Source organism: Podarcis erhardii, assembly GCF_964252035.2.
Source record: "Podarcis erhardii genome assembly, chromosome: 3".
NCBI classification, from domain to species: Eukaryota; Metazoa; Chordata; class Lepidosauria; order Squamata; family Lacertidae; genus Podarcis; species Podarcis erhardii.
Window position 1 is genome coordinate 51,213,919 of NC_138507.1, and position 26,704 is coordinate 51,240,622.

Below are 26,704 nucleotides of genomic sequence, written 5' to 3' on the forward strand. Positions count from 1 at the left end.
AGAACAATGAAATTGCTTATTTTTTGTGATGGGCCATCTGTTGAATTGTTTTGTGCAACAATTGCACAATAGTATCTATGTCATATCATTCTATTTTCAACAGCAGCTGATTATGTATACTTGGCTACTTGTCCTTTTTTCCAAAAGTTCCATGACCATTTAAAGTCACCTTTGTGATCCTTTGCTGGAAAGGTAATAGAAGTGTAAAGCAGCTGGTATGTATTTTCTTCCTTGATCTTCTGAGGGTTGTGTGTGTGTGTTGGTCCAAATTAATAAGGCCTCTTAAATGTTTGGATCTATTTTTCTGTGTTTCCCACCTGTAGTTTTAGAATGGAAGTTAACACAGAATTGTTCCAGCAGTTTGTTAAAAAATGATGGGGCTCTGTAATAAAGAACCAACATATTGTTGCACATTCACTGCTTATTAATTATTCCCTCCTTTTCTGCTGCAAGTGGTAATTAGAATCTTCTGTCATTTAACCAACAAGCCTCTTTTGTGACTACAAAAAACCAGTTGCAGATCAGTTAATGGAGCAAGTCAAAATCAGCCTCTCATGATGGCGGTGTTGTCTTCCGCAGGTCACAGACATTGCTGATGCCATGATTCTCAAGCAGCTCTTTGAAAACCTGTTTCAAAATGGTGTTGTTGTTGTAGCAACATCCAACAGGCCACCAGAAGGTAAAACCAAACAATATGTTGCTATTGGCGTTTTCACTGGAAAGGAATAGATGCCTTGATAAGGTAGCATTACATGTATTCATTTTCTAATTAAGATCAATCTCTTGTGTTGTTTCTATTGTAATTTTTTAAGGTTCTACGCTGTGCCCTAAATGGCACACTTCCTTGGCTTCTGTTCAAATATATGGAAGTGAGGAATATAGTCATGCTAAGGAAACTGCATGGTGTATAGGAGGTAGGAACTCTGAGCAGGAGAGTTGCAGTCATGAACTTCTGTGAACAAAACTCTTCTTATGTGAATGGAAGTGTCTTCAGTTCATGGAACAATTGTTGTAGCACTGAAAAGCCAATGGTCCTTTCATGCTAGAAGATGGAAAGTGGAAGGAAGAAAAAGGTGAGGGGAAGGGTGATCAGCATTATGTATTTATGACTGCCCCCTGGGTAATTATTTATAGGATTGGTAATATTGCTGATCATCAGGGAGAATGAGCTGAGAAAAATGGATGCTCACGTAAATGTGATGTAGTATTCAAAGTGTCAGACTAGATCCAAGGAGAATGGGTTCAAATCTCCACTTAAGTCGTGAAGCTCAGAATGGCCATGGACCAGTCATTTTTTTCTCTGCCTAACCTACCTTACAGGGTAGTGAGTGGGGGAGAACAATGTACGTTGTCCTGAGCTCTGTGAAGAAAGACAAGGATAAGCATACAATGTAATAATAATTGCATGATAAAATAGACAAATGATAGTGATATATTCTCTGGCATAAGGCCCAAGATTAATGAGACCTACTCTAAAACAATCAGGTGTAACTGTAGCAAGAAATGTAATAAATAATTGGAATAAGAAACTAAGAAAATGACTGGCTGCTACAAGAAAGAACATGAAAATCTTTAAAGTTTCTCAACAAATGTTGAATGAAATTGCAAATTAATGTGGAAACATGTTTAATAAACTTAAAACTGAAAATGAAACTTCACATATCTTTGTTGCTAAGTAAACATCTAAAAGGAACAAAAACTTTTCTTTAATCACTTTATATTTTGATTGTTTCTTAAAAACTAGTAGGGAACAAAAAACATCTACTAGCTGTACTATTACAGAGACATAATCTGTAGTCAGCCATTTGTGTGTGAGAGGAGTGGTTTATGGTAAGTACTGCAAATATGATATTGCAGATAAAAACTGCATATTTACTCAGTACTGTTATTTTCTGCAATCTAGTGTAGTTATGTTTGTTTCTCAAGAATTTCTGAAAAACATATATGTATTTACTAATACTACCATTGCTGGTTCCGTGTGGATAATATGGTAAGATCCTTAGTAGACTTTCACAGACTTCATTCAATTCTTAAATGAAACAGCAGGTTCAGCTGGCTTCTCACATCAATAAATGACTGGTGAGGAAGTGCTCTCCATGGCCTATTACCAGATACTCAACACTGCAATACAAGTGAACAGAGTAGGAACTGGGAATAAATATAAAATGACTCTCCCTAATAAACAGAAGTTGGGTCTCTGGCCGGTGTCTACCCAGATAGTGATAAGAAGCATGGAGATCTAGCAAGGTGGGCCCAATTCATGACTTCCTATCTTCAAACAGTATCCTGTCCGTCAGCTAATTGTTTGGAATAAACCACCTAGAGATGAGTTTTTGTGTTTGACTGACAGCTTTATGATTTCCTCTGGGAGCCAGCTTCCTCCAAGGTTATTGGAAAGGTCTGATAGCCTCCATTAGTTATGTTTTGCCTGTTTCAAGTTGAATAGTTTATTACACTTTCTAGTTTGCTCCATCTCAAAATCTTGGAAATAATCATAAGCTAATCCAGTTTTTTAAAATACATAATTTTTAAAACCCAGAAGACATATCCCATGGTAACCTTGCCTGCTGTATTACTGGTTTATGCATAGTTTTCAAAAATGAGTATAAAAAGGGGGAAGTGATTGGCCACATTTCTATGAATGAAGTTCAGACGTTAGGTGTTTTATGTCTTCAGAAGAAAGGATTTTGGGGCAGCCACTGAAAACAGCGCTTTGTGTACCCTTGATGAGCAGATTCTATATTCAAAGAACATCTTTATTGGGTGTAGAAGTTGTGAAGGGGTTCTGAAAGAGGATATGTTCTCTTGATTGAACCTGTACTGCTAAGAGTTCTAAACACCTACACACCAAATTATGCTCATAAGTAGTAGGAAGTCAGGCTAGGAGGCTCATTGGCATGATGAGCTTCCACAGACTACCTCTGGCTAGAGGCATAATATTAATTTCTGTATATCAGCAAATGCAACAATACATAAGGTGCATTATAGTAAGTCTAGCTCTGATTCTACAAAGGCATGATTTCGGCAGCCTGAAAAAAGGAGCCAGCCTTACCAAATGGCATTGGTGAAAAATCATTTGTGGACACTGCCAGCAACACTCTTGAGTGAACAGGAAAGACTGAACCCCTGGGATGGTAGGAGTTATTGTTTCCTAATAAGCAGAACCATACAAGGGTGATCTCACATATATTTGTCCAGAACCCCATCATTAATACTGTAATGCAATGATGGGAAACTTTGTTCAATTCAATGGCCACAATTCTGTGTAGCGGCCATGTATCAGTGGTGGGTGTGGCTAGAAACACCACTTGCCATCCTTCATCAAGGAAAGCAATAACTGTCATCATAAGTCAAAGACACTTTCAAGCTGGTTAAGATTACTAGAGGAAAGGACATAGAAGGACCAATGAGGGGTTCAACCTTGGGCAGAATCCTGGGGACCAGATGGAGACACTGGAGGGTTTCATTTGGCCCCTGGGCCTGAGGTTTCTTACTCCTGCCTTAATTATAATGCTGAAGCTCATTAAAAAATGCCATAGCATCTGCAGAGTCCTGTTGCTATTTAGGCAGATTTAAACCAGGCATAGGCAAACTCGGCCCTCCAGATGTTTTGGGACTACAACTCACATCATGCCTGACCACTAGTCCTGTTAGCTAGGGATGATGGGAGTTGTAGTCCCAAAACATCTGGAGGGCTGAGGTTGCCTATGCCTGGATTTAAACCAATACCTCTAGCATAGTCTTCATGTAGTATGTGACTGACAAAATTGAGAAGTTCATAGAAATGAGAAAAACAATGTTGTAATTTCAGGTACCAGTCTCTGCCTATGAAACTTTAAAAAGCTTAGACCTGTGGTTCACAGACTTTCCACTCCCAGTCCTACGGACTACTTGAAAATTGCTGAGGATCTTTCTACCTGTTCTTACAGTTGTAATGCACTGAGCCAGATGTTGTATGCTTTTTAATTGATTTTTACTGTTTATTTAACTTATTACGGTACATATTGTAATAAGCAACCACCTTAATGAAGCTCGCTAATTTCAGTTTGAGAACCTTGTCTTATACCCAGCACAACATCAGTGTTAGGGCTGCCATATGTCCAAGAGGGATTTCTGAAATGTGGCGCTTTGTCCTGTATCTTAGGCAAGTCAATCTAAAAAGCTCAACAATTTTGAGGTCTTCCTAAAAATAAAAAAAAAAGCAACCCTGTCTTCGTGCTAGGATTAACAATCATGGCATGCTCTGCCTCTCAGAAATTCAATTAATGAGTGTGCAGCTCTTCTGGAAACATCATAAGGCTCAATTGTTTTGGCTGGTTTTCAGGAACTGAAGCTAAGCTTCCAGAGGAGGAGGGATTTTCATGGAATTTAATCTGCTAAAATCATGCTCGGCTTTATTGGAATTGTCCCGATCCTGGTTAAGCACTGTCATAGTCCCAACAAAGCCAACTGGACCATGATAGTTTCCATGTCATGCAATATCAGCAAATGACTATGACAGTGCTTAACCATTATACAAAAACAAGCATTGAGTTCACAGTCCTTTATAAATAGTCTGAAATATGACTGTATATGCTTGAAACGGAAACCCTTACTAAAGATAGTCTTCAGGCTAACCCATATCCTTGGCCAGAGTAAAGGTATTCCTGAAGTTTATTCAGGATTTAATTTTCTTATGCTTACCTCCAGACAGCAGTTTTGTTGCTCCAAATAAGCATTATAGCACATCCAAAGGGAATGTGTGTGCTGTCTTGGGCAAGTGCATTTTTACAAACCTTTCCTCTGAGATACCTTCACACTTGCTGCAGAAGACCAACTCTGCTGACTGCACGCCTTGCTTTGGATCCTATCAGCTTTGCTGGCTAGTGGATTATCACTCTGAGAATCCACAGTGTGGGTCGGGCATGCATTGACACAGTGCTTCCAGTTCCTGCAGCTGGCAATAGTTTGATTAAGCGTAAAGCTGATGATTCCTTCAGGAGGCCCAAAGTGTGCTACACATTATATTATTTCAATGGGATGTGAGCGAAATAAGTTTGTATTATCCTGAAAGCTCAGCTTTCTCTGCTGCAGAGCAGTTTTGTTGGAGTGCTGTTACCAGCAGATTACTTGCAGACAAAACCATTCTTTCTCCTCCCCTACTCCTCAGTTTTGATGTGATCCATGGTATCTGCATTTTGCCAAATGAGTTAGAATCATATGCTGAGATATTCTGGGTCAGTTTCAGTTATTTATTTGTGTCCAATCTTCCTGAATCACAGATACTATAAAATACAACAAATGAGAATACATCTATTACATCATGGCGATAAATGCATTTGCTTGGGACAGTGAACTCCATTGTTTTAAATGGAACTTACTGTCAAGCACGTTTTATTATTATTATTATTATTATTATTATTATTATTATTATTATTATTACCCTGTCTTTTCCCCTGATGGGACTTAAGGCAGCTTCCAGATAAAAACAAGAACAGCTAAAACATAGAAAATAACACCCATTAAAAACAATTAAACACTGATAGTTAAAACTATATACATATTAAAGATATGTTTAAAACTGCAATATAATACATTTATTTATGATTGTTGCAAGAGTGGGCCCTTCCAGATGTATCATTATAGATGCTGTGTTCTGAAGTTTTTTGGAGCAAAACTGTAGTGGGCTGTCTACACCAGCACTCATGTGTTGCTGATTAGCTGTTGCTTTTTTCCATCCACACCAGTGACAGGATGTGTTCAGATTGAGAAAAATTCTGTGCCTGTAATCACACTCCTTCCATTCCCTTTTTCCACTGAGCAGTAAATGTCAGAGTTATGAGCATGTGCACAGCCTACTGATAGCCCTTTCGTGTGTTTTGTCTTTTTCGGGGTGGGGGAGGGAAGGCTATGATAAATTGCACAAAACTCATGCATGCATGCATGCATGTATACATACATGTTTTCACGTTTTATCATAGATTCAAATCAAATATTCTGGGGATGCTCTATTTCCTCCCATTTTTCTTATTTAGAGTGTAATGCAGTCAAATTTATTTTTTAATGATGTTTTTTGTCTCTTATACATTAGAGTTTAAGTATATTTTAAAAAGCAGATACTGAAATGTTAATCACTGTATTGTGTAGCTTTACTGTTTATGCTTTATAATGTTAACCTCTCCAAAGCAATGAGATACCGGTACATTTAAACTATGCGGTTAATTTAATTAAGTAAGAAGAATATATTAATTACTTTTAAATACAGTTTAATCTTAAAAAAACATTGCAGCCAAAGATTTAAATTTAAATTATTTTCTTTTTTTCCTCACTTATTTCTTGATTTGGTAGAACAGAGATAGAGAGCCTGTGTTAGGGTTCCCATATTTCAAACAGTGGGGAAATGTTTTTTGGTCAAAGTTGTTGAGCTTTAGGGGCTAAAAAAAATGCTGGATTTCCCTGGACACTGCCCAGTTTCTGCCTGGACACTGCTGCCGACTTCAATATTGTGGATATGCCTGGGAAAATCTGGGCGTATGACAATCCTAGCTGTGTTGAACTCAACCATACTGTTCAACTCTAATTCCCATTGGCACAGCCCAACATAGCTGATGGGAATTTAGTCCACAATGCTAGGAAGACAAAAGGTTCCTTCTCCCTAATGTAGAACTTGTATTTGTAAGTAAGACCAAAAGACAATCCTGTCAGAAGTATGTGGTGAGGATAATATCCATGTGTTCTCTTTCAGATCTCTATAAAAATGGGCTCCAAAGAGTGAACTTCGTGCCATTCATTGCTGTTCTTAAGGTAAAGGAAGATGTGCTTGATAAGGGATCTTGCTAGTTTACTGATAAGCATCTTTATTGCAAAACTGTTTTGTTCATATTTCTGGGAGTAATTTTCTTTAACCTTCTGGGATTAACTCAATTAGGGGAGGCAGAAGTTAAGATTTCATTTGTAATATTTTTGAATCTTGAGGCTCTACTTTTTCTCCAAACTGAATGACAGAGTTCAGAGCAACAACATAAAAGGAAACATGCTCAGAACAGAAGGAAATTTTTACTTCTCAGCTTTTTTCCACATGTAGTATTCATGAAGACAGAAAAAATCCCAAGCCAGGTCTAGGAGAGCACTATCCATTATTACCTGTTACTATTCTACTCTTTTCAAAAATACAAATGACTACAAGGTTCATTTTTCCTATGATTATTTATTTATTATCTTTTTAAAATTCTTCACTTGCTTTCTGAATACAATATTTCCAATGGTGGCGTACAACCTTTCAAATAATTTAAAGGATATAAAATATAAACATTATAATCACAGTCACAATAGCAGTAAAAACATTTCAGATCAATACATTATAGTAATCACTCATGCCAGATACCAAAATCAATATTTTTTAAAAAATGAAATTGCTATTGTGTCATGGGTTTCACAAATTCAGGTTTCCCAGCTTTTAGGTACAAAGAGAAAGGGAAAATGTATTAGCGTTTGGATTTATATCTTAATCTTACACGAAGAAGGGCTCATTGATGCATGGTTTGTCTGTGGGTTACCAACTTTTATGAACTACTTCCTAATTTTTCTATGGGAGTCCAATACAAACTAAATTTGGACTCCTGGAGATTGCACTTCAACTGCACTTGGTTCTTGCAGCCGTTTTCTGATTGCTTAATTTTTTTGGTAACCTAGAATTTCCTTACTTTGATCAAAATTTTAATTGAATAGGGAAGGGTTCTTTTTCATTTTATTAGTCTATAATCGTCTAAATACACATATTTCAGAGCAAGTCCCATTGATATTAATAGGACTTACTCTCAGGTAAGTGAAAATAAGACTGCAGCCTGCATCTCTCCCTTCTACATGGCCAAAAAATGCCAGTGTAAAATCAGTATGACATGAAAGAAGTGAATTTTTAAAAAATAGTGTGGAGAGCCTTCTATAGGTAGAAGCAAAGACATTCACTGTGGAAGTGATAAATCCACAAAGCCTGCTTAGATACTAAAGGTGCAATCCATGACAATTTAAGTCTGAGTTGAGTCTGGGTTATTTTACTTAGGTTTCCTTCTTCTATGAGTGGGATTCCAAGTAGTCAGCTCCTGATCCTTAGAAATCAACACAATAAACCTGATTTTGTGCAAACAACTGTGTTTAGTATTGATTCTCTTATAGAACAGCCATTAGCATTTATGCAGTGATAAAACTGTATGTACATTGCCTCGGGAATAAGTCCTTTTATTTGAACTCAGTGGTACTTGCTTCTGAGTAAACATGTATAAAATTGGACTGTTTGATTATTTCCTATTCTTCCATCGGCTTTCACCCCACTAAATAATAATATTTATTTTTTGTCAAAAAGCCACTATTAATGTTTGGAAGAAGATTCAACTTTATACTACTATTAGGTCAGGAAACTACTACCAGCAGATTCAGAGAGATCTTGGGACAGGGGGTGGGATTCTGGCACCGGTTAGAAGATATAAAATGTCTTTGATTATGTGTTCTGCCTTTGTCAAGCCACCTGTGTTAGAAGCACACAGACCTGTGAATTGACAATTTCTTTTTAAAATAAAAAAGTCATCTTGGTGATTAAATTGATTTGTCAGTTAGTTCCATTCTAATGCTGTGATAGCCCAGTAGCTTTCAGTATGCTGAATGGTTAAAATTTGCTTTTGTGGTCAGTGTCAGCACCCTGACCTCTGCTGAGCTGTCACCTGAGTCAGAATTGCTGGGATTAAGTCTTTGATATTGTGATGTCTTCACTTATCAATTGACTTTTTCATTACTGAAGACGTTAGGCCTTTTGTTTCCCTTCTTAGTAAGTACCCAAGCAAGTCTTAAATAGAAGACTCTTTCTTTCCCAACCTGTGGAAGTTGTAGGCTCTGCTTTTCTCTTTTTTCCCCCTGTGTTAATTAAATGGATTACTTTTGGAATTTACAATGCAGTTCAGTTGTGAATCATTGTGTTTAGCATTAGAAAACAAGAATGAGAGTGAGAGAAAATGAGGGGGTATACACGTGCAAGCATACACTCAGTAAATATAAGACTAGAACAGACTTTGGCTCAAAAGTTCACATTGTATTTTTGGGGGGCTTTTTAATATGATTGCATATGAGAGTTTGAGTTCAAAAGTAGCTACACTTTAATGCACAAAATTAGAACTCTAAATACTCAAAAATTCTGTTTGATCATCCGAAACCTGTCTTTTGGTAGGTATGCAAATCCATACCACACTGAATATATTTATAAGTTTTGTATCTCACAATCCAAATTAATAAATGTCTAAAAATCAGGTAAGGTTTTAAAATATATTTTGTTAAATATATTGCATTTTAAGTACAGTAACATGACTACTTGACAATCCTTCAATTAAATATATTATATATATATTTGTCATCTGAAGGTAAAATAATGATAGCAAACTCTTGCATTCTATTCCATTTTGATCTTAATAATAGTTGTTCTCTGTTGAAGCAAATGAACGCTTTGGTTCCAACAGCTGGCTCAAATTCTGAGTTAGATATGCAATATTGCATTGCTTGTAACGCAATTGATTTGTTTAATGTTTCCTTTGCTTGTGATATAATGCAAAATAAGGTCTTCCTTATCTTCCTCCACCCCCCTCGCCCCAAAGGTCCGAGCCAATTAATAAGGCTTGTAAGTGCTTTGTCACAGGCTACCATGGAGGTCTGCAGAGAAGAACTTTAATCCAATAAACATTTCATTTAGATCATGAAAAGAAAGTGTGAGGAGAAGCTCCCGTAAGAGAGGGTGTTACTGGCAATTCTCTCCTTGCAGTGATATGAGGAATTTGCCAAATTAAGCAAAAGGCCTTCATATTTAACACATTAAACGTGTCAAAACTAATAATGGGAATAGTTTAATTTGGGTTGAACCTTACATTGTGAATATTCTAAAAAGCCACAACTGTTTTCTTCAAAGACTTGCTGTTGAGCTGGATGGACAGGGCAAGAGGAGGTTGTGAGAAACCCAAATAGCAAATAACACTGGCCGAAAGTTGGGGTGGGGAGAGGAATAGATAATTAGGTGTAATTAGCGTGTATGAATTGTTGTCTCCCTGCCCTTGGCTTGAATAAATTTGGAAGAAAAAAACCCAAGTGGTGAAACTGCTTTGATGTAAGAGGATTCATTGTGGCTTGGCAGCATAAAGGCAGTGTTTTATACTTCTTACATAATGGTTGTGATACAGAAAGACTGAATGGACTCTGCACCCCCCAGTCTGCTTTACAGCAAGGACTTTTGGATTCTCTTGAAACAAAATGCAGCAGAAGTTTTCAGTTGTTGGTAATGAGGTAGCAGACCTCATCAGAGATAGGCGTAAGCCATCCTGAGTCTGCTTAGATCTTAAACATTTATTTTTATTCTGGAAATCTAGTTTCTGAAATCAACACTTTCCCTTTTCTTCTTCTTCCTTGTTTGGAGCTCTGGCAGGAGCAAAGATTCATGCCAAGGAAGGAAGTACAAATCAGATTTTGAAGTAAGAAAGCATTGTGAGCAAACTTCATATTGGATGGAACTGAGTTAAAGTAACTTAGTCATCTTTATATATTTGACCTGTTGTTGAACAACTGCTCATTTAGTCTATCATGAAACATAGCTTTGCAGAAAGGCATACTGTATACCTCTTACTTACTAGAATAAGAGCTATCCTTAGTTGTGGGTGTGCATTCTTTGTAAGAGTTGTTTATACTTTTGGATATAATGCAAAGCACCTTGTCAAAGACCAAGATGTTGGTTTACATATCACTTCTGTTTGGCGCAGTGGGTAGGGAATGATTCTCTTGAGAGACCTTGAGAAAGGAAGCTGTGTTATACTCTTACCTTATTCCCCACTAAAACTTAATATTTTTCCCTTTGTTTAGGACTTTCTCTTGATTATGCACCCACTAAGCTGAACTTTAAAGAACTTTATAGTTATTGCAACTATAGTCAAACAATCTCAATCGGTTGCATAGCTACAGCTACGTGGTATGCAGAAACAACTGTAAAGCATCTAATTTGAATTAAGGAACCAAATTATCAATTTTGTGTGCTGAAACAGAGAAACTAAACTTATTATTCCAGCTGAGGTTCTGGACAATGATACAGCTATGGAGAATGAACAGTTACTTCATATCCACAGTGTTTTAACAAGCATAGGAAATAAATCAATATTAATAGAGAATAATTGTCAGCCTTTAAAAATATTAAGTACAACAAATCTGATTTAATACATACAGACTCCAATTATACAACGTAGCAGCAGTAGTAGCTATAGCCTTATGCACACATTTTATGCACAGTATTCTTTTCCAACTTGAGGGCCTGATCAAATCATTTTGGGTGTTAAAATGCTTTTTATCTTTTTAGATTTAGCATTTTGTATTTATTTAAAAATGTAATATTTATGTACATGCACTCTATTCTCAATTTAGAGTTCTGTAGCTACTGGGATATGCTTGAGAAAAGGAAGCTGGCATTTCATTTAACCCTTTGAGGGTTTATTATGTAGAACAAGTAGCCTTTTGTGCTTGAAGTTGTACACTCTGAAAAAAAAAGCAACACCTGAATATCTCCGGAGCTTGAATAATTATGCCCGATTGTGTTTTGCTGGTGTAGGTCACAGGAAATTCACTTAGGGTAGACTCTCTACAAAGCTAAGATATATGCAGATTTTCTGTTGTTGGATTGTGTAAAAATTATTTACTGTTAATACTTGCATAAAGGTTAGAAAGGTTGATGAAGTGATATTTAGTATTGCTTTACTATTCACTGCGTGTCAGGATGTAATTATGACTGATTCATGGAACTGTCTTAGGAACGAACCATCTTTATTAAAATGCTGATCAAGATAAGAGCTGACAGTAATAAAGAATAGAACATTTTAGTCTTGTTGCTTTTCAATGATTGCTAATTACCCCAGAGGTCATGTATAGTGCTTGGGAGGATTCATTGACATTATTTTCTTTTAAGTCTGCTGTTTGAACAACATCTGAACATGAAGACAAAGACTGAGTGCATACTGAACAATAGTTTGACCAAGTTTTTTTATTCCACAAATAGTAGATGATTCCTCTCTTTTCCGTTTTGTTACAGAAATTTATGTTCACACGATAAGGCAGGATCTTTGTTTTAAGATCATATCCTGATCATATCCATCACTGTCTTCAGAAGGTCAAATAAAGATGAAACAATGTACTACTAACTCTTCTATAGTTTATTGTCTCCTTCCTATGACTTGGGTTACCTTATAAATCAGAATCTTCAGTTTCTTTATTAGATTACAAGGTGCATTTAACCGACAATATACCTTCAGATAGAAGGCTTTTTAGTACCCTTTGTACCATGTTTGGAACTGAAGTGTGGGCAGTGTTACATGTCATGATTTGAAGACAAACTAATATCCAGAAAGAAGAAATACAATGCATGGGGGAGAGATTTAGGCCAATGAAATAAGTATACAGTCATACCTCGGGTTGAATATGCTTTGGGATGAGCGCGTTCGAGTTGCGCTCCGCAACAACCTGGAAGTAACGGAGCGCATTACTTCCGGGTTTCGCCGCTTGCGCATGTGCAGACGCTCAAAATGATGTCATGCGCAGAAGCGGCGAAAAGCGACGCGTGTGTGCACAGATGTGCCGTCGCTAGTTACGTTTGCTTCTAGATGCGAACGAGGCTCCGGAATGGATCCCGTTCGCATCTAGATGTACCACTGTACAGAGAGGAGTGAAGCATGTGATTTCAGGCTAAATGTGTTTCTTAAGGGTGTTTTTTGTTGTTGTTTTTGGTCACAGACCCCTTTGAGAATCTGATGAAAGTCCTCTCCCCAGAAAAATACACATAAACACAAACACACACACAATTTTGCACACAATTTATTCTATCACAGTAGAAAAATATTTTTTGTGTATGCTCTGTCCACAGACCTCATGAAGCCTATGGGGTCTACAGGTCACAGGTTAAGAACCCCTGGTCTGAACCCTCAGTTGAACAGCCTTCTGCAAGCTACGGCTCCCCCCAGCCAATGTTTTATCAACGGCAACTTTGGTAAACCCCAGCTGGTATGGCCTTGCTGGCTGAGGCTGGTGGAAGTTGTAGTCTAAAACATCAGGAGGGGAATCAGTTTTGGGAATGCAGAACTAGAAGAAGTAGAACTTAATGGGAAGTGGGGTGTGGGGGAATGATTTCTGGTATGTGCATGAAGTGCACAGAACTCGGAAACCATAATGAGGGCAGCAGGGTTAGAAGTAGGGTAGCTTGGGTATGAGTAATAACCCTTCTCAGTAGTTAAAATAACCTTCTGAGGGCTTCATGATTGGTGGGCCAGAGGCGAAAAGTGGGTGGGGCAAAGGATGTGATTCTTATCTTGTATAGTGGGCTAAATTCAAGCCATGAAAAGGTTAGTGGTTTCTTCATACACATGTATGTGCATGCCCCTTCTCCTGGTCTCTATTCAGGCAAGCAGAATAGTTCAAGGACACATTTGAGCAGGCAAAAGCAGAGTCCCTAGAGCAGGGCTAGTAAGAGGACATGACTTAGAGAGAGATTTTAAGAGCTGGGTTCAGTCCCTGGGCCTGAGGTTGCCCTATTATTATTATTATTATTATTATTATTATTATTATTATTATTGCCTGCCCATCTTGGCTGGGTTTCCCCAACCACTATGGGCAGTTTCCAGCACATATAAAAACATAATAAAATGTCAAATCAACATTTCAGACAATTCATTTGCAATTCATTACAAAACCCATCAGCAAAATTATAGCAGTAGGTTCTTGTACTTGCAAGATTGGTATAGACCAATACTGGTATAGACACAATACTGGGGACATTTTTAACATGCCTAAGAGATCAGAAACTGGATACAGGATATTGTTCTCTCCCCTTCTCACTCTTCTTTCTGGAGGAAGTCCCTCACTTCGACCCTAACTAGAGCTATAACAGATGTGCTAGAACAAGCATCCACAACAGTTAGTGTTACAGGGAAATGTTAAGTAGGGAATCACCTTAACCAAAACCTGAAATCAGATTTGGGACATTGGCAGAAATCCTAGCCAATTGACTAAATTAGTGAATTGGTAATACAACCAAATCTTTGGAAGAAGTGCTGGCACATAAGTGTTGTAGCAGGCTTTAATGAGGAGGTATTCCTCCTGTTTGAGAAATATATTTCTTTTTAATCTCTTGTAAGGACTTAAGTATGTATTTATTTATTTTTAAGAACAGATGTCCAAATTAAAAAAACCTTAATTTAATAATGAAACTTAATTTTTTTTAAGGAAAACTGGGTATCAGGCTGGGGGGCATGCAAATCTTTTTTGGGATGGGTCATAGCTCGTTGGTAGAACATCTGTTTTGCATGTACCGGTAGGTTCCAGCTTTCATATACAGCATCTCCATTTGGGGCTGGGAGAGAAACCTGCCTGAAATCATCAAGAGACACTGCTAGTCACTTTAGACCAAACTGAGCTAGAGGAACCAATGGTCTGGCTTGGTATAAGGCAGATTGCTATGTTCCTATGCTGTGTTTTCAGTATGGATGTTACATCTAACTTGTAGTGATTATATGGAGGAAAGCATAGTTGTCTCCAATGGCTGTATCATTTTCAGTAGTGTTAGGGTTATTATTCCATTCTAACAGAAATTCCAAATATCACGGTTTGTCTCCGTTTCTACCTTACAGAGGCCAGGTAAAAAAGCTTTCTGAGTCTAAAGTTTTTTCCCTTACAGTAACGTGTGTGAGTGATAAGGTTTTTTTTTAACCTTCTTAATTATATTTTCAGAATGTAATTGTGTTTGTCCTTTGCTCTACATAAATACATAAACCAATACATAATAATGCGAGCAGCTGAATAATTCTAAGCATTAAAATTGAATAGTGTAAGAAGTCACAGTCTTTATGCCAATGGTATTGAAATGCTCCTTTGATGTGACATGCAGCTCTGCTATGACTAGCTTCTACTACCATTGGGAAAAGGACAGGAGACTTTTAACACTGCAGATGAAATAGGATTATCGAAAGACTTTAAATGTAAACCAACTGTTAGGAGTGTAGCTTTAAAATTAAGGGCTAAAATATGAAGACTCCAGCTAAAAGTTCTTTAGCTGCTGATTAGGATTCCCTGATGGTGATTAGTGAGTGTGGAATGCAATCATGCCTGTAAGCTTTAATCAATCCCATGATGGAGAAGTCAGTTGCTCAAAGAGAGACCAAATTAATACATATATTGTTTCTATTGGGCTTATTATGTTTAACACTAAAAAAAAAAAAAAAAGTAGGCAAATTTGTGATGAAGTATTTCGGATCCAGAAGCATGTGAACAGTCCAGAAGCATGTGAACTTTACTACCAAATGTTCTGTCTGTCTTTATCCTAAGAATGTTTTATTTTGCATTGCACAACATTCTGACATGTCTTTTGTGTTGTGTTGTGTGAGCAATTAATCTCACTGTGCAGTAACCCAAGACCTTTTCAAATAGCAATTTTCCTTGTGTAAGTATTTCAAATGTTGAGAGATCTCCATTTTTATTTACCTAACCACTTCTCTGTGTATATATTTAAAGTCATGTATTTCTGTTATTAAGATGTTCTAGTGTATGAAAGCTTAGAGAATAGTTTGTGATGTGAACAGGTCACCTGATAATAAGAGACCCTGCCTGTGTTGAAGTCAGGTGACCCAACAATATGACCAATGATTTTTCTGCAGACCATGGAACCAGCACAGGGGTCAGCAACCTTTTTCAGTCATGGGCTGGTCCACTGTCCCTCAGACCATGTGGTGGGCCAGACTATATTTGGGGGGGGGGGAATGAATGAATTTCTATGCCCCACAAATAACCCAGAGATGCATTTTAAATAAAAGGACACATTCTACTCATGTAAAAACACCAGGCAGGCCCCACAAATAACCCAGAGATGCATATTAAATAAAATGACACATTCTACTCATATAAAAACACGCTGATTTCTGGACCAGCCGCAGGCCAGATTGAGAAAGCAATTGGGCTGCATCCGGCCCATGGGCCTTAGGTTGCCTACCCCTGAACTAGGATCTCAAATGCAGTTTCCATAAGCTTGAGCACAATTATAAGAACATCAGTTTTCACTATAAGGGAAGGCCTTCGTGTTTCATTGGGGTGGGGGTAATCCAAGTTCAGATCTCCTTGTCCTTAGAAACAACTTTTCCCTTCCTACTTCCTCATGTGTTCAGATCTAACATCCACCATGCAATCATTGCTACTATTATATAATTATTAACATGTATGTATGTATTGCCTTTATGTACCAAGATAATGCATAGTTTCAAACAATATTAGAATAAACAAATGATACAAAATATCCTTAGGCAACATCAGGAACTGATGCCACAAACTCCCAGACCTTACGTCCAGCTTCCCTCAGAGCAGACAGCTCCTAAGGAAGGTGGGAGAGGGATAATAACATTACTAATAATAGCAATTTATACATTTAAAAATATTCAGAACTGCCCCTTCCAAATTGCAGTAAAATTAAGCATTTGCATACACTGTGCAAATTTACTCAAACTGCACAATAATTTTAAAGGCATTTTTCCAGATTTGCCACAGAAATCCATTCTTCCGACCACTGTGTGCTTGGGCTGCAATTTTATTCTTGCTTACTTAGAAGAAAGATCCACAGAACTCATTGTAGTTATTTCTTTATATTGTATTTCTAAAAGTTTGAGATGTAGCTTTTCTGAGTTCAAATGCAGCTTACACATTGCAATTCAAAAACACAATCTGTTATATTCAACTAAGTCATATTCAAAGTAGACCGGTTGTAAAAAATGAACTTGGTAGCTCAAGTTACTTAGGTCCATAGATTTCATTGAGTCTGCACTGAGTATGACTGTTGGAAATCACCCAGTATCAATAAAACTTCTTTTAGAAACCTAAAAAAACTTACAGCATGCCATAATATGAAGCAGCAATTTATAGAGAACAGGTGAAGAAAGAAGTCAAAGAGAGGCTTGCTTATGTAAAGCTCACTTTATTTACCTTCAAGTACATATGCAGAGAGTTGGGCTGTTCTTGTACATTCAAACTAGGGCTGTGATTGCTGGCATTCCTAGTCCCTATTTCATATTGATGAGCAAAAGCTATAGAGGTTGTTTGAAACTTTGATCACCTTTTGTCTGATTTGGATAAACGTCCACTTTACATTGTTGTTTTTGCCTGCCTCTACTACCTTGTATTGCTTACTGAGTGATGCTGGAAATGTATGTTTGTAACAGCTGTATTAAGGCATTCTTAATGGCTGGGAGGAGAATTCTCAGTGATTTCTTTGTATAACTTTGAAGCAGTCTTGATGGTGGAATGAGCATAATCCAAGTGAATAACTTGCCGGACCCATCATTCAGTTCGCCTTATGCTGATGCATAGGGACATATGAGCTGATGCACTGCTAAGATGTGCTGTACACCCTTGCAAAATTCCATAGCATCTGCTTAAGGAAAGTAACAACTCTGTTATTTTGTTTCTGTATTCAGAAATACTGCAGCACTATCCAGCTGGATTCCGGAATAGACTATAGGAAACAAGCGCTACCAGCAGCTGGAAAGCTATATTACCTGTAAGTTGTTAAAGCTAAAGGTATTTTTCTTTCCTTCACTAGCCAACATGTCTTGCCACAGGGGCAAGTAAAAACACTCCCCACCCTCACCCCACAAAACCAAACAAATGCCAACTATCTTCTGTTTTGCCACAGTGCTAGTGCCATCAGATGGCATTTTCAGTATCTTCAGTTACATCGTTTAAAATGTGTGACTGAATCAAAACTAATTAGATTTTGGGGGGAGGTGTGGTGTTTGCAGAACTGAAGTGACAGATGGTTATAAAGCAATGAATATCCTCTTGTAAAAGAGTGTGCAATTCCCTGGTAAATAAAAGAGCATCCTTTATTGTAGTAAACTAATTATTTATACAAATCCTCTGACAAGGACTCATTTACTGTTGGGTGTTACCATTTGTGGATTGAAAAACTTGTCTTATTTTGACAGATGATCTGCTTGTATCTAGGATGTTGATTTCCTTCAGCATTTATTCTCTGTTTGAAGATGATAAAAAAATAATACCATAATACAGCTATAAGTACAATTTATCTGTATAGCTTTGATTTCTGTTTCCCTAATGATAGTTTACCCTCAGAGCAATTTGAGAATACAAGTATATGTGATGCAAAGTTGTTCCAACATTTAAGAAGAGAAAGTGGTTTTAATCAAGCCAATACAAGTACAAATCTACTTGTAGCTTTATTATGGCATTGTTTTTTTAATATTATTTTTGAGGAGTTTAAATAAGGACTGGGCTTTCCAGCTAGCAAAATGATTAGCCCCAGTCTAGGACTATAATGGGAGTGTGCCATTTAGTTCATAATCCAGGGGTAGCACCTTGGATATAATTTTTGGGGTGAGTTTTATACTCAGGATTGCCAGACAACTGGATATGACCTAAAGTTTTAGGTTTTAACCTTATTCTTAGGCTTCTGGGGAAGGAATAAAATATTGGAGTTAGGGACTTGTTAATTAAAAGTTACTGAGCATTGCTTCCCATCCTGAGCAGGAAAAAAGAAATTTCACTTCACATAGTGGGTTCAAGGCCACAATTGGTGCTTGCAATACAAACAAATGATTTTGAAATACTAAAATTTTATCTTTTAAGGAAGAAACAATTTATTTTCTCATATTGTGGTAGAATTCATGCATGTTGATATTGTGTTAAGCTTGGACTGCATTGAATGTTGATTGGTACTTCTATAGAAACATGTTTTTTCCTCCTGCAAATCTGGAATAAGAATCAAAGGGCTTGGGCAAAATTTGATTTTTTTCACCCATAAACAGTGTTACCACTCCAGCTCTATAAAGGAGAGGTGCTAGGTAATGTTATGGGGATGGATTTCTGCTTCTGGCATTGCTACATTTTGAGCTAAATGTATATATATGGGAGCAAGGACAGAAGAATCCCACAAAGTCTAATTTATATTTCAGGGCCTTCTCTCCAAGTGGGCAAGATGAGATACTAATGGATTGCTAATGGTGAGGCACCATCCTTAGTACAGTGGTACCTTGGGTTACAGACGCTTCAGGTTACAGACTCCGCTAGCCCAGAAATAGTACCTCGGGTTAAGAACTTTACTTCAGGATTAGAAAAGAAATCAAGTGGCAGCGGCACAGCAGCAGCGGGAGGCCCCATTAGCTAAAGTGGTACCTCAGGTTAAGAACGGACCTCCAGAACGAATTAAGTTCTTAACCCGAGGTACCACTGTATACATATTTGCTAGCATTGTACTTTTGCCTGAATATAACATTTTTGCATTCTGTATCCAGACTAAGTCCAGTTTAAACATAAAGAACCATAAGAAGAGAGACCAGGAGTCTCTAACAATCGTTAACACCTAGACAGCAAAGCAAGCAAATACATATGCCACATGGTCATAGTATTTCCTACTATAGTAATATGTATTGCATTTCTGTTTAAATTATAGTACAGTAAATGGGTGATGTCTAGCTGAATCCCTTTGAGAGACTTGGGAAAGGTGTCAGGGGCTGCAGGGAAAGGAAAGGAAAGGAAAGGCCCATTGCGCAAGTAAACTTCTTCTCATGCAACACAGAGTATCAACCTATAATTCTAAAATGGTATATAAACATATAAATTATCACTATATGCGAATTTTATGCAAATCTGCTTCCTTTTTTGTACTTTTTGGATGGTTATGCGTAAGTGGCTGCTTCAATCATTGCTGAAAATTTCCTGTAATTTCATAATCTTTGGCCATCTCAAATTATTTGGAGAAGGATTTTAGATATGTCAAAACTAATTAGATACAGTATGATCCTATACATGTTTACTTTTAAGTAAAGCCCACTGAATTTAGTGGGACTTATTCCTAAGTAAGAGGGCATAGGAATGCAAACTTTATTCTAGAAAATGCCAGATCAACACATTACATTTTATTTGTATCCATTTAAACCTGTGATAAAATAATATTTACTTCAGATATAATTTCACTGCACCCTCTTAGAGGTTTGTAAGGGTTCCCCTTCAGATGCTTGCTAGCTTTTGCTTCTTTGCTCTCATTTTGTGTGCAAGATATAGACAAAAGCTTATCTTTCTCACTCTGTGTGTGTGTATGCATTGTTGGCATCTGTCTGTCTCAAGAGACAATGGAACAGTGCGCCATTGAGAGTAAGTCAAAGCATTGGGCAGTTATGGTGCCTGCTGTGGCTGTAGAGACCAACATGGGAGAGACATGTTTCATTGCAGGTGGGGCAAATGAAGGCGTCCAGTTTTGCTGCTACTGATGCACCATGGGGTTTCTTCTCTCTACGCTCCTCCCAGCGTGTGTGTGTGTGTGTATCTATCTATCTGATGGCCTGGCCTGGCATTGCCTCATTACTGGAAACAGCTTGAAACACAAAAGTCTTCCTATGTATGCAAATAAAGCAGAATCATCTACCTGAGAGTTAATGTTCTCTGCTTTTAAGTGTATTCTAACTCTAATGTTTGTATTTACAACATAACATCCTGTTCTGTCTTTCTCACTCTCTCTCCTTTTTTCTGGGCAAAAAGCTAAGCAAGCTCAGGCAGCTGTTTGATGTTGGCTTCAAGTGTTATTAATTTCATATTCTATTATTCTTTTCACTGTAGCACAAGTGAAGCTGATGTGGAGGCTGTCATGGATAAGTTGTTTGATGAGCTGGCTCAAAAACAAAATGATTGTACGTAAGTTAATTTCTCTTGAAAGAGAATACATTTAGAACACAATGCCCAATCTCCACTGACCAATTAATAAGTTCCACTGCTGTATATGGGTTGATGCCACACTCAAGTGGCAGTCATTGTATCAGCATTTTGTCTAATTTATGTGTTGAATCATGTGCTATTATTCATCAAGCTATGCATTTCCTATCTGTAAGAGATGAGTTTTGTAGTAATTATCCAGACAAGATTGAGTCTTTGTTCATGTTCCCATAGTAACTAGACCAAGGATTTTAAAAGTACAAGGCAGAGAGCTGAGAGTGAATAAAGCGTGTGGAACCATTGCAGACTTCACATTTGAAGAGCTGTGTGACAGAGTGAGTACCCAGTCAAGCCTAGATCAGTTGGGCTTTTCAGGCTTCTCCCCCCCTCTCTTTTTTATTATATTATCCCAGCTCCAAACAAGCTTTGAGATATCCTTTGAGCCTACAACAACAAGAATAACAAGAAAACTTGAATTCTAGAGTTGAAAAGTAAAACTGAAAGGGTGAAAAAAAGCATAACACAATCAGTTTCTCTTGAAAGTGATCTCTATGATAAACAATTTAAATGTGTGAATAAAATTCTGGAACTTGCTAAGGCACTAGTGTCCAAAAGAAATTCACATCTAGATGTCAGTTGTTAAATGCTGATCACTTAGGTAAGGAGCACAAAGAATAAAAACTTCCTTTCAGAATCAGACCAAAGGTCCATCTATCACATGTCTCCAATGGTGAATTACATTTGATCTATCCTAGCTGTTTTCACTTACTTCCAGTAAGTAAAAACAAAGGATAAGACTTCCATCTAAATACCTTTTCAGCCAAGGATTCACATGCTACCCTTGGAATTACTACTCCATGGTGACTCTCTGTGAGACCCTAGAGAATATTCTTTAAGAAACTGCCCATCTGTACCTGTACTGAGAATGTAGAGCTGCCAGCCAGGTAGCTTACTAAAGAGGCCTGTTTCCTTGATCAAGGGCAAAAGCTGTTCAATGGTTGTCTTACCTACTGTGACTTTATAGGTAAAGTATATTAAGATACTCTGATAGGTAGTTTTGTGTACTGTGGATACTAGAGTTCTATAATTGCATATAGTATATATTCTAAAAAGATTTACTTTTTTTTTGAATGTAAAATGATCTCTAGAAATCTTATCTAATGGTTGTATGACCAAAAGTGTCTAGCATTGTGTGTCTTAAGTGTTCGCCTTGTTGGGCCTTTTTCTGAGTACTCAGAATTGCAGCTCATGAGGAAAGTAGTTGTATAGTCAGGAAACTGCCCCTCTGCAGACATGCCCCCAATATATAGGTCATATTGGAGGTGGTGTGTGACTCTGGAATCCATGTAGGGCTTGGGTTTGTATAGCCCTGACCTCCTACCTCAAACATTTATGGCTGTTATGAGACAAATAGGCTTTCTGCAATAAGGACAGGCGCCACTTAAACTGGAGGGGAAACAGATTGCTGGTACATCAAAAAAAGTGGCAGAGTAGCTTTGAAACCGATCACTGAGGAAAAGTTGATAGGAGCTGAAGAACACGTGGTTAGGGTGAAAATGGGAGTGTTCAATATGGGAGTGGAGCAGAATTAGGCAATGAAAGTGTAAGGGTACATGATAACCATTTAGTGCGGTAGGGGGAAATTTGGAGAGCGACACCACATATAGATGGTCATACTCTTCCGCAAGAAGTCTGTGAGCCAAAATGGGCAAGCTAGAGTGTCCTTCAAAACCAAAGGAGAGCATAGATATAGTAGCCAATGTTGAATGGAAAGAACCAGTGAGATACAGTTATCTTTACGGTACTAATATTCTATGAAGCAAAGGGAAGGGCATATGAGAATGGTGTAACTGTATGTGAAAGAGAAGATAAAATCAAAGAAACTTGACATCTCCAAAGGAACAGGCTTTTTCACAGGAAGTGGGATGATAATGCATACCCCAAAGTAATAGAATTGGGGATATATTATTACCCCCTCAGCAGAATGCCCAGGGGGATCTTGAGATGGACAGTGCAATCAATTAGGCATCTAAAAGGATAAAGTGTTGTTGTAATGAATGTCTTAAATTACTCTCACATTGACTGTGGGTAGATTCATGTTCTGGTCACAATCAACATATGGACAATTGTCAGAGAAGTCCAGCATGATTGCACTTGACTTCAGAAGCAGGGGGGAAATGAGGTAGAGCTGCATCAGTGAAACCAGCCACCTTCTGAGTCTCTTCCCCCTCACAGTCCTTCCTCTGGAAGCAGCTCCCTTATAAAGGCTCCCAGGGCTGGAGGGTGGGGCAAGGCAGATGGAAAAAACCATTAGCTGCTCGATATTGTATCATTGGGAAAAGTGCAGAAAAGGGCTACCAGAATTATCACTGAGTTGGAACAACTCTACCATGATGAAAAGTTATAATATTTTGGGGTTTCAGCTGAGAAAAAAACCAAGTAAAGGGAGGGACTCTTGTTTAATTCATTGGCCTGTAGGACCCCTCAGGACTAATAATAATAATAATAATAATAATAATAATAATAATAATAATGCCATCAACTTACGCTAACTTTGAGTGTAACTTTGGGTCAGCACAAAAAAACAAATGCTCTTCTAGTAAATGTGTTGGTGCAAGGTCATTTTCCTTGCTCAGACAAGTAGGCAATGAAACATGATTGTTGCCTTTTGTGGTAAAATAATAAAATGGAAATTTAAGAGTTTTGTCCTATGCATTTGCATTCAGAGATGATTACAACCAAATTCAGTGGGGCTGGCTTCTTAGTTAGTGCAATTAGGATTACATGCTAAATTCTAAACATTACAAAATTATTTTTAACAATAATTCAAGCCCCAGAAATGTTCACATGGCAGTATTTAACACTACATACAGATTGTGAAAATGAGTTGGTAGTTATTTATAGTCTGAACACACACTCATAAAAGTCTAATTAACTTTGAAATGGAAATATGGTTTTTCTTTCATTCCTAGGTCATTCAAGGCCAGCCCTACCTTCGTGCATGACCACCCACTTGATTTAGACATAGTGGTTGAATCATGCCCCCCCCCCACCCCACATGGATTAGTCCATATGCATTAGACTGCAACATAGAATAAATCTTGTAGGTTTCATATTTGCAGTTATATATATTTGTGGCACTCAGAGCTTTAAACAGTGACAAATCTCAGCGGACTGATTTGCACATAATGCTTTAGCACCATGTGCATGATCTGGAAGGAGCCTGAACATTGCCTTGGGCTTGGTGCTCCCCTCTCCTCTCCACATAAGGAAGGAATAATACCGGTGTAGCTTTATGTACAGACCTGATTTTGTGCTTTAAAAGAAACTCTGGTTAGTTAAACAAGCCAGCTTCATAATCCATGGTTTGAAGTTGGCTTGTTAGAAACTTAGCACGGAGTTTCTTCTAAATGACACTTTGTCACTGTCAGGATTTATGGAATGTAAAATGAAAGACTGCAGAACTCCTCTAAATCACACAACAGGGTCAGGAGTGTGCAAATCTGAGCTTTGATCTTATTGCAGCTCATGCACATTGCACTAAACCATTGCTTAGTACAGAGGTTGTCAATCTAGAGAACACCTTCTTCTGTGCGTGGTGCACATGGGGTCTATGTGTGAGAGTGGGAGGGTGACTATGAAGGAAGGGTAGGATCTTGGCCAGGGAGGGCAGGGTATAAACAACAACAACAACAACAACAACAACAACAACAACAACAACATATAAATTGAATGAATAATAACAACAGCATACCCAGAATGTGTCAAACTCAAATAATAAGCAAGTGTCATGTGCAGATTTTTATGTATATTATTTCCCAGCCTCTGTGTTGGTCGTAAGTTCTAGACATTGCATAACAAATGGAAGAAGGTCCACTGCATCACATTGAACAATTGTTTTCATTACACAGTTGCTTTTTATAGATGGCCCTGACTGTATAACACACAGAAAGTCGTTTCACATGTCTCTTCTTACCATCCACCTGTTTCATCCATTTAACCTTGTTTCGGAATCTAGCATCTGTCTATAATGTAAATTAATACTGACCAGAAAGGTAGGTGCAGCATAAATCTTATTTTTAATATCTCCATGTTATCTATATTTCTTAATGCTTCTTTGAAATAAAAACTTTCAGCCATGATTATGCATAGCAAATACTGCCCTCTGATGGCAATACTAACTTTTTAATGTGATTAAGGCTGTGTGCTGATGGTTCTTTCTCTGCAGCAGGTGAACTTCCTGATCCACTATTAGTAACTTGATAGTGGTATAGACATAATGGAGACGCTCTCTAGGGGCAAAAGCCTGGTCGCTCACTCTTCAAAATTCTTAGCAGCATCTTTTGGCAGTCAATGTCAGTCCTAAGGATAACTTGCACTTTTTTAGTTTAAGAGCTACATGGGCACCTATATTTATATGCACCCCTCATTTTACGTACCAAAATATTTAATTAAAAAAAAATCAGTCCAAAAGTGTGGTAACCATGAAGGCAAGGGGATAGTTACTTTTAATGGACACTACTCAATAGCTGCCAACACCAAACACATCGAAACCTAGAGAGAGAGAGAGAGAGAGCGCACAAGAGTTGCCCCCCCTTCCACTCTGCTTTTTTTAAAAGTTTGTTTCCTTTTTGAGGAGATCCTTGATTGAAGAACTGAGGTTGTTTTGTCTAGGGAAGACTGGCTCCAAGTAATGCAACTGCAGCCATTTGTAATTCTGCACGTGTCCACAATGGTGTGGAGGAAGTAGCAAGGATACCACCCATTTCATGAATACAGCCACAGTCTCGAAGCAGTGATTTCTACAATTGCAGGAGTCCTTTCATCAGCTGCTACAATCATGGAAATGATTCTATCACAGCGGTTGTATCGTCTGTCAGGTTAGGTCACTTATGAACATTCTTCATGTAAAGGATGATGCTGGGATGGTTACATATCATCCCCTAGCATGTTAAGACTGAAAGTACTTGTTAATGACCAATTGCAACCTACAGTACATAAAGTGGAAGAGCCCACAAAAAGTACAAACAACACAGACCCAAAAGGTAATTTCCCTTAAATAACATAGAAAGAAGGAAATTGCAATAGGTAGATTCCAGAGCTTGACTTTCTTTTCTGCTTCCTGTTTATGTGGTTTTTTGTATTTCTAGTAACAATAATAAAAACCTCACCTCAAAGCAAAGGGCTGTTGTTTTGCTTTTTTTTCTTCAGAAGCAAAAAAAAAAAAAAGATCAAAGCCATCCCCTTAGTGTGTATCTGGCACCTTCACTATACAGCTTTTGGTGAATGGGGAAGATGTATGGTACCTCTTTACCCTGGCTTTTGGTACCTGAGATGTGTGGGACCCACCCTTAACTCCTGTGACTGCAATATGTTTTACCTGCTTTAAATACTGAATTTTAATACTGGGACCTGCTGCTGAAGGGGGGTAATAAATTTAATGATAATAATAATTAATAGAAAAATAAGAAAATTGAGTGATTTGTTAGAGCATTACACTATAGAGACAGCTATTAAAATAACTTGAGATAATGGTAGCAGAACACTTGTTAACTTGGTGGTGAAATGGAAAAAGAATGAAGTGGACAGCTCAGTCAAGCAGACTAAAGTAGATTAACAGCTTGGTGGGCTTGAATTGGCATGAATGTGGTTTGAGTGAGTGTGACATCAATGAAATCCTACTTCCCAGTATTAAGAATTAGTAATAGAAATCCACAGTGGTTGGTCTTCATTATCCATCTTTTACATGGCAGCAACAAGGTAGAAAGCCAAGTCATTAATCACAGAAGTTGATATTAAGATAACTGTAGACACACTACAAACTTAAAGGAGTTTCCCATGAAGTCCTAGAACTATCTGAAAATTGCTTAGAGTCCTGCAGAAACGGTCGGGAGTGCAGCTGAGATTGAGCTAGCAATAGGAAAAACACCACTGTCCGCAGAGTGGGTTTTGGTGGTCCCATCTG

General features: G+C 37.8%; 1 protein-coding gene across 2 annotated transcripts in view; it reads left to right on the forward strand.

The window, feature by feature from the left end:
* Positions 1-26,704, forward strand: part of AFG1L (AFG1 like ATPase) — a 56,440-nt gene that overhangs the window by 20,386 nt on the left and 9,350 nt on the right. For both annotated transcript variants that reach the window (XM_081857201.1, XM_081857200.1), the window contains 5 exons: positions 580-679; positions 6,725-6,783; positions 17,490-17,572; positions 20,647-20,717; positions 20,974-21,074. In XM_081857201.1, coding sequence (XP_081713327.1) covers positions 580-679; positions 6,725-6,783; positions 17,490-17,572; positions 20,647-20,717; positions 20,974-21,074 — 414 coding nt within the window. The remainder of the gene's footprint in view (positions 1-579; positions 680-6,724; positions 6,784-17,489; positions 17,573-20,646; positions 20,718-20,973; positions 21,075-26,704) is intronic.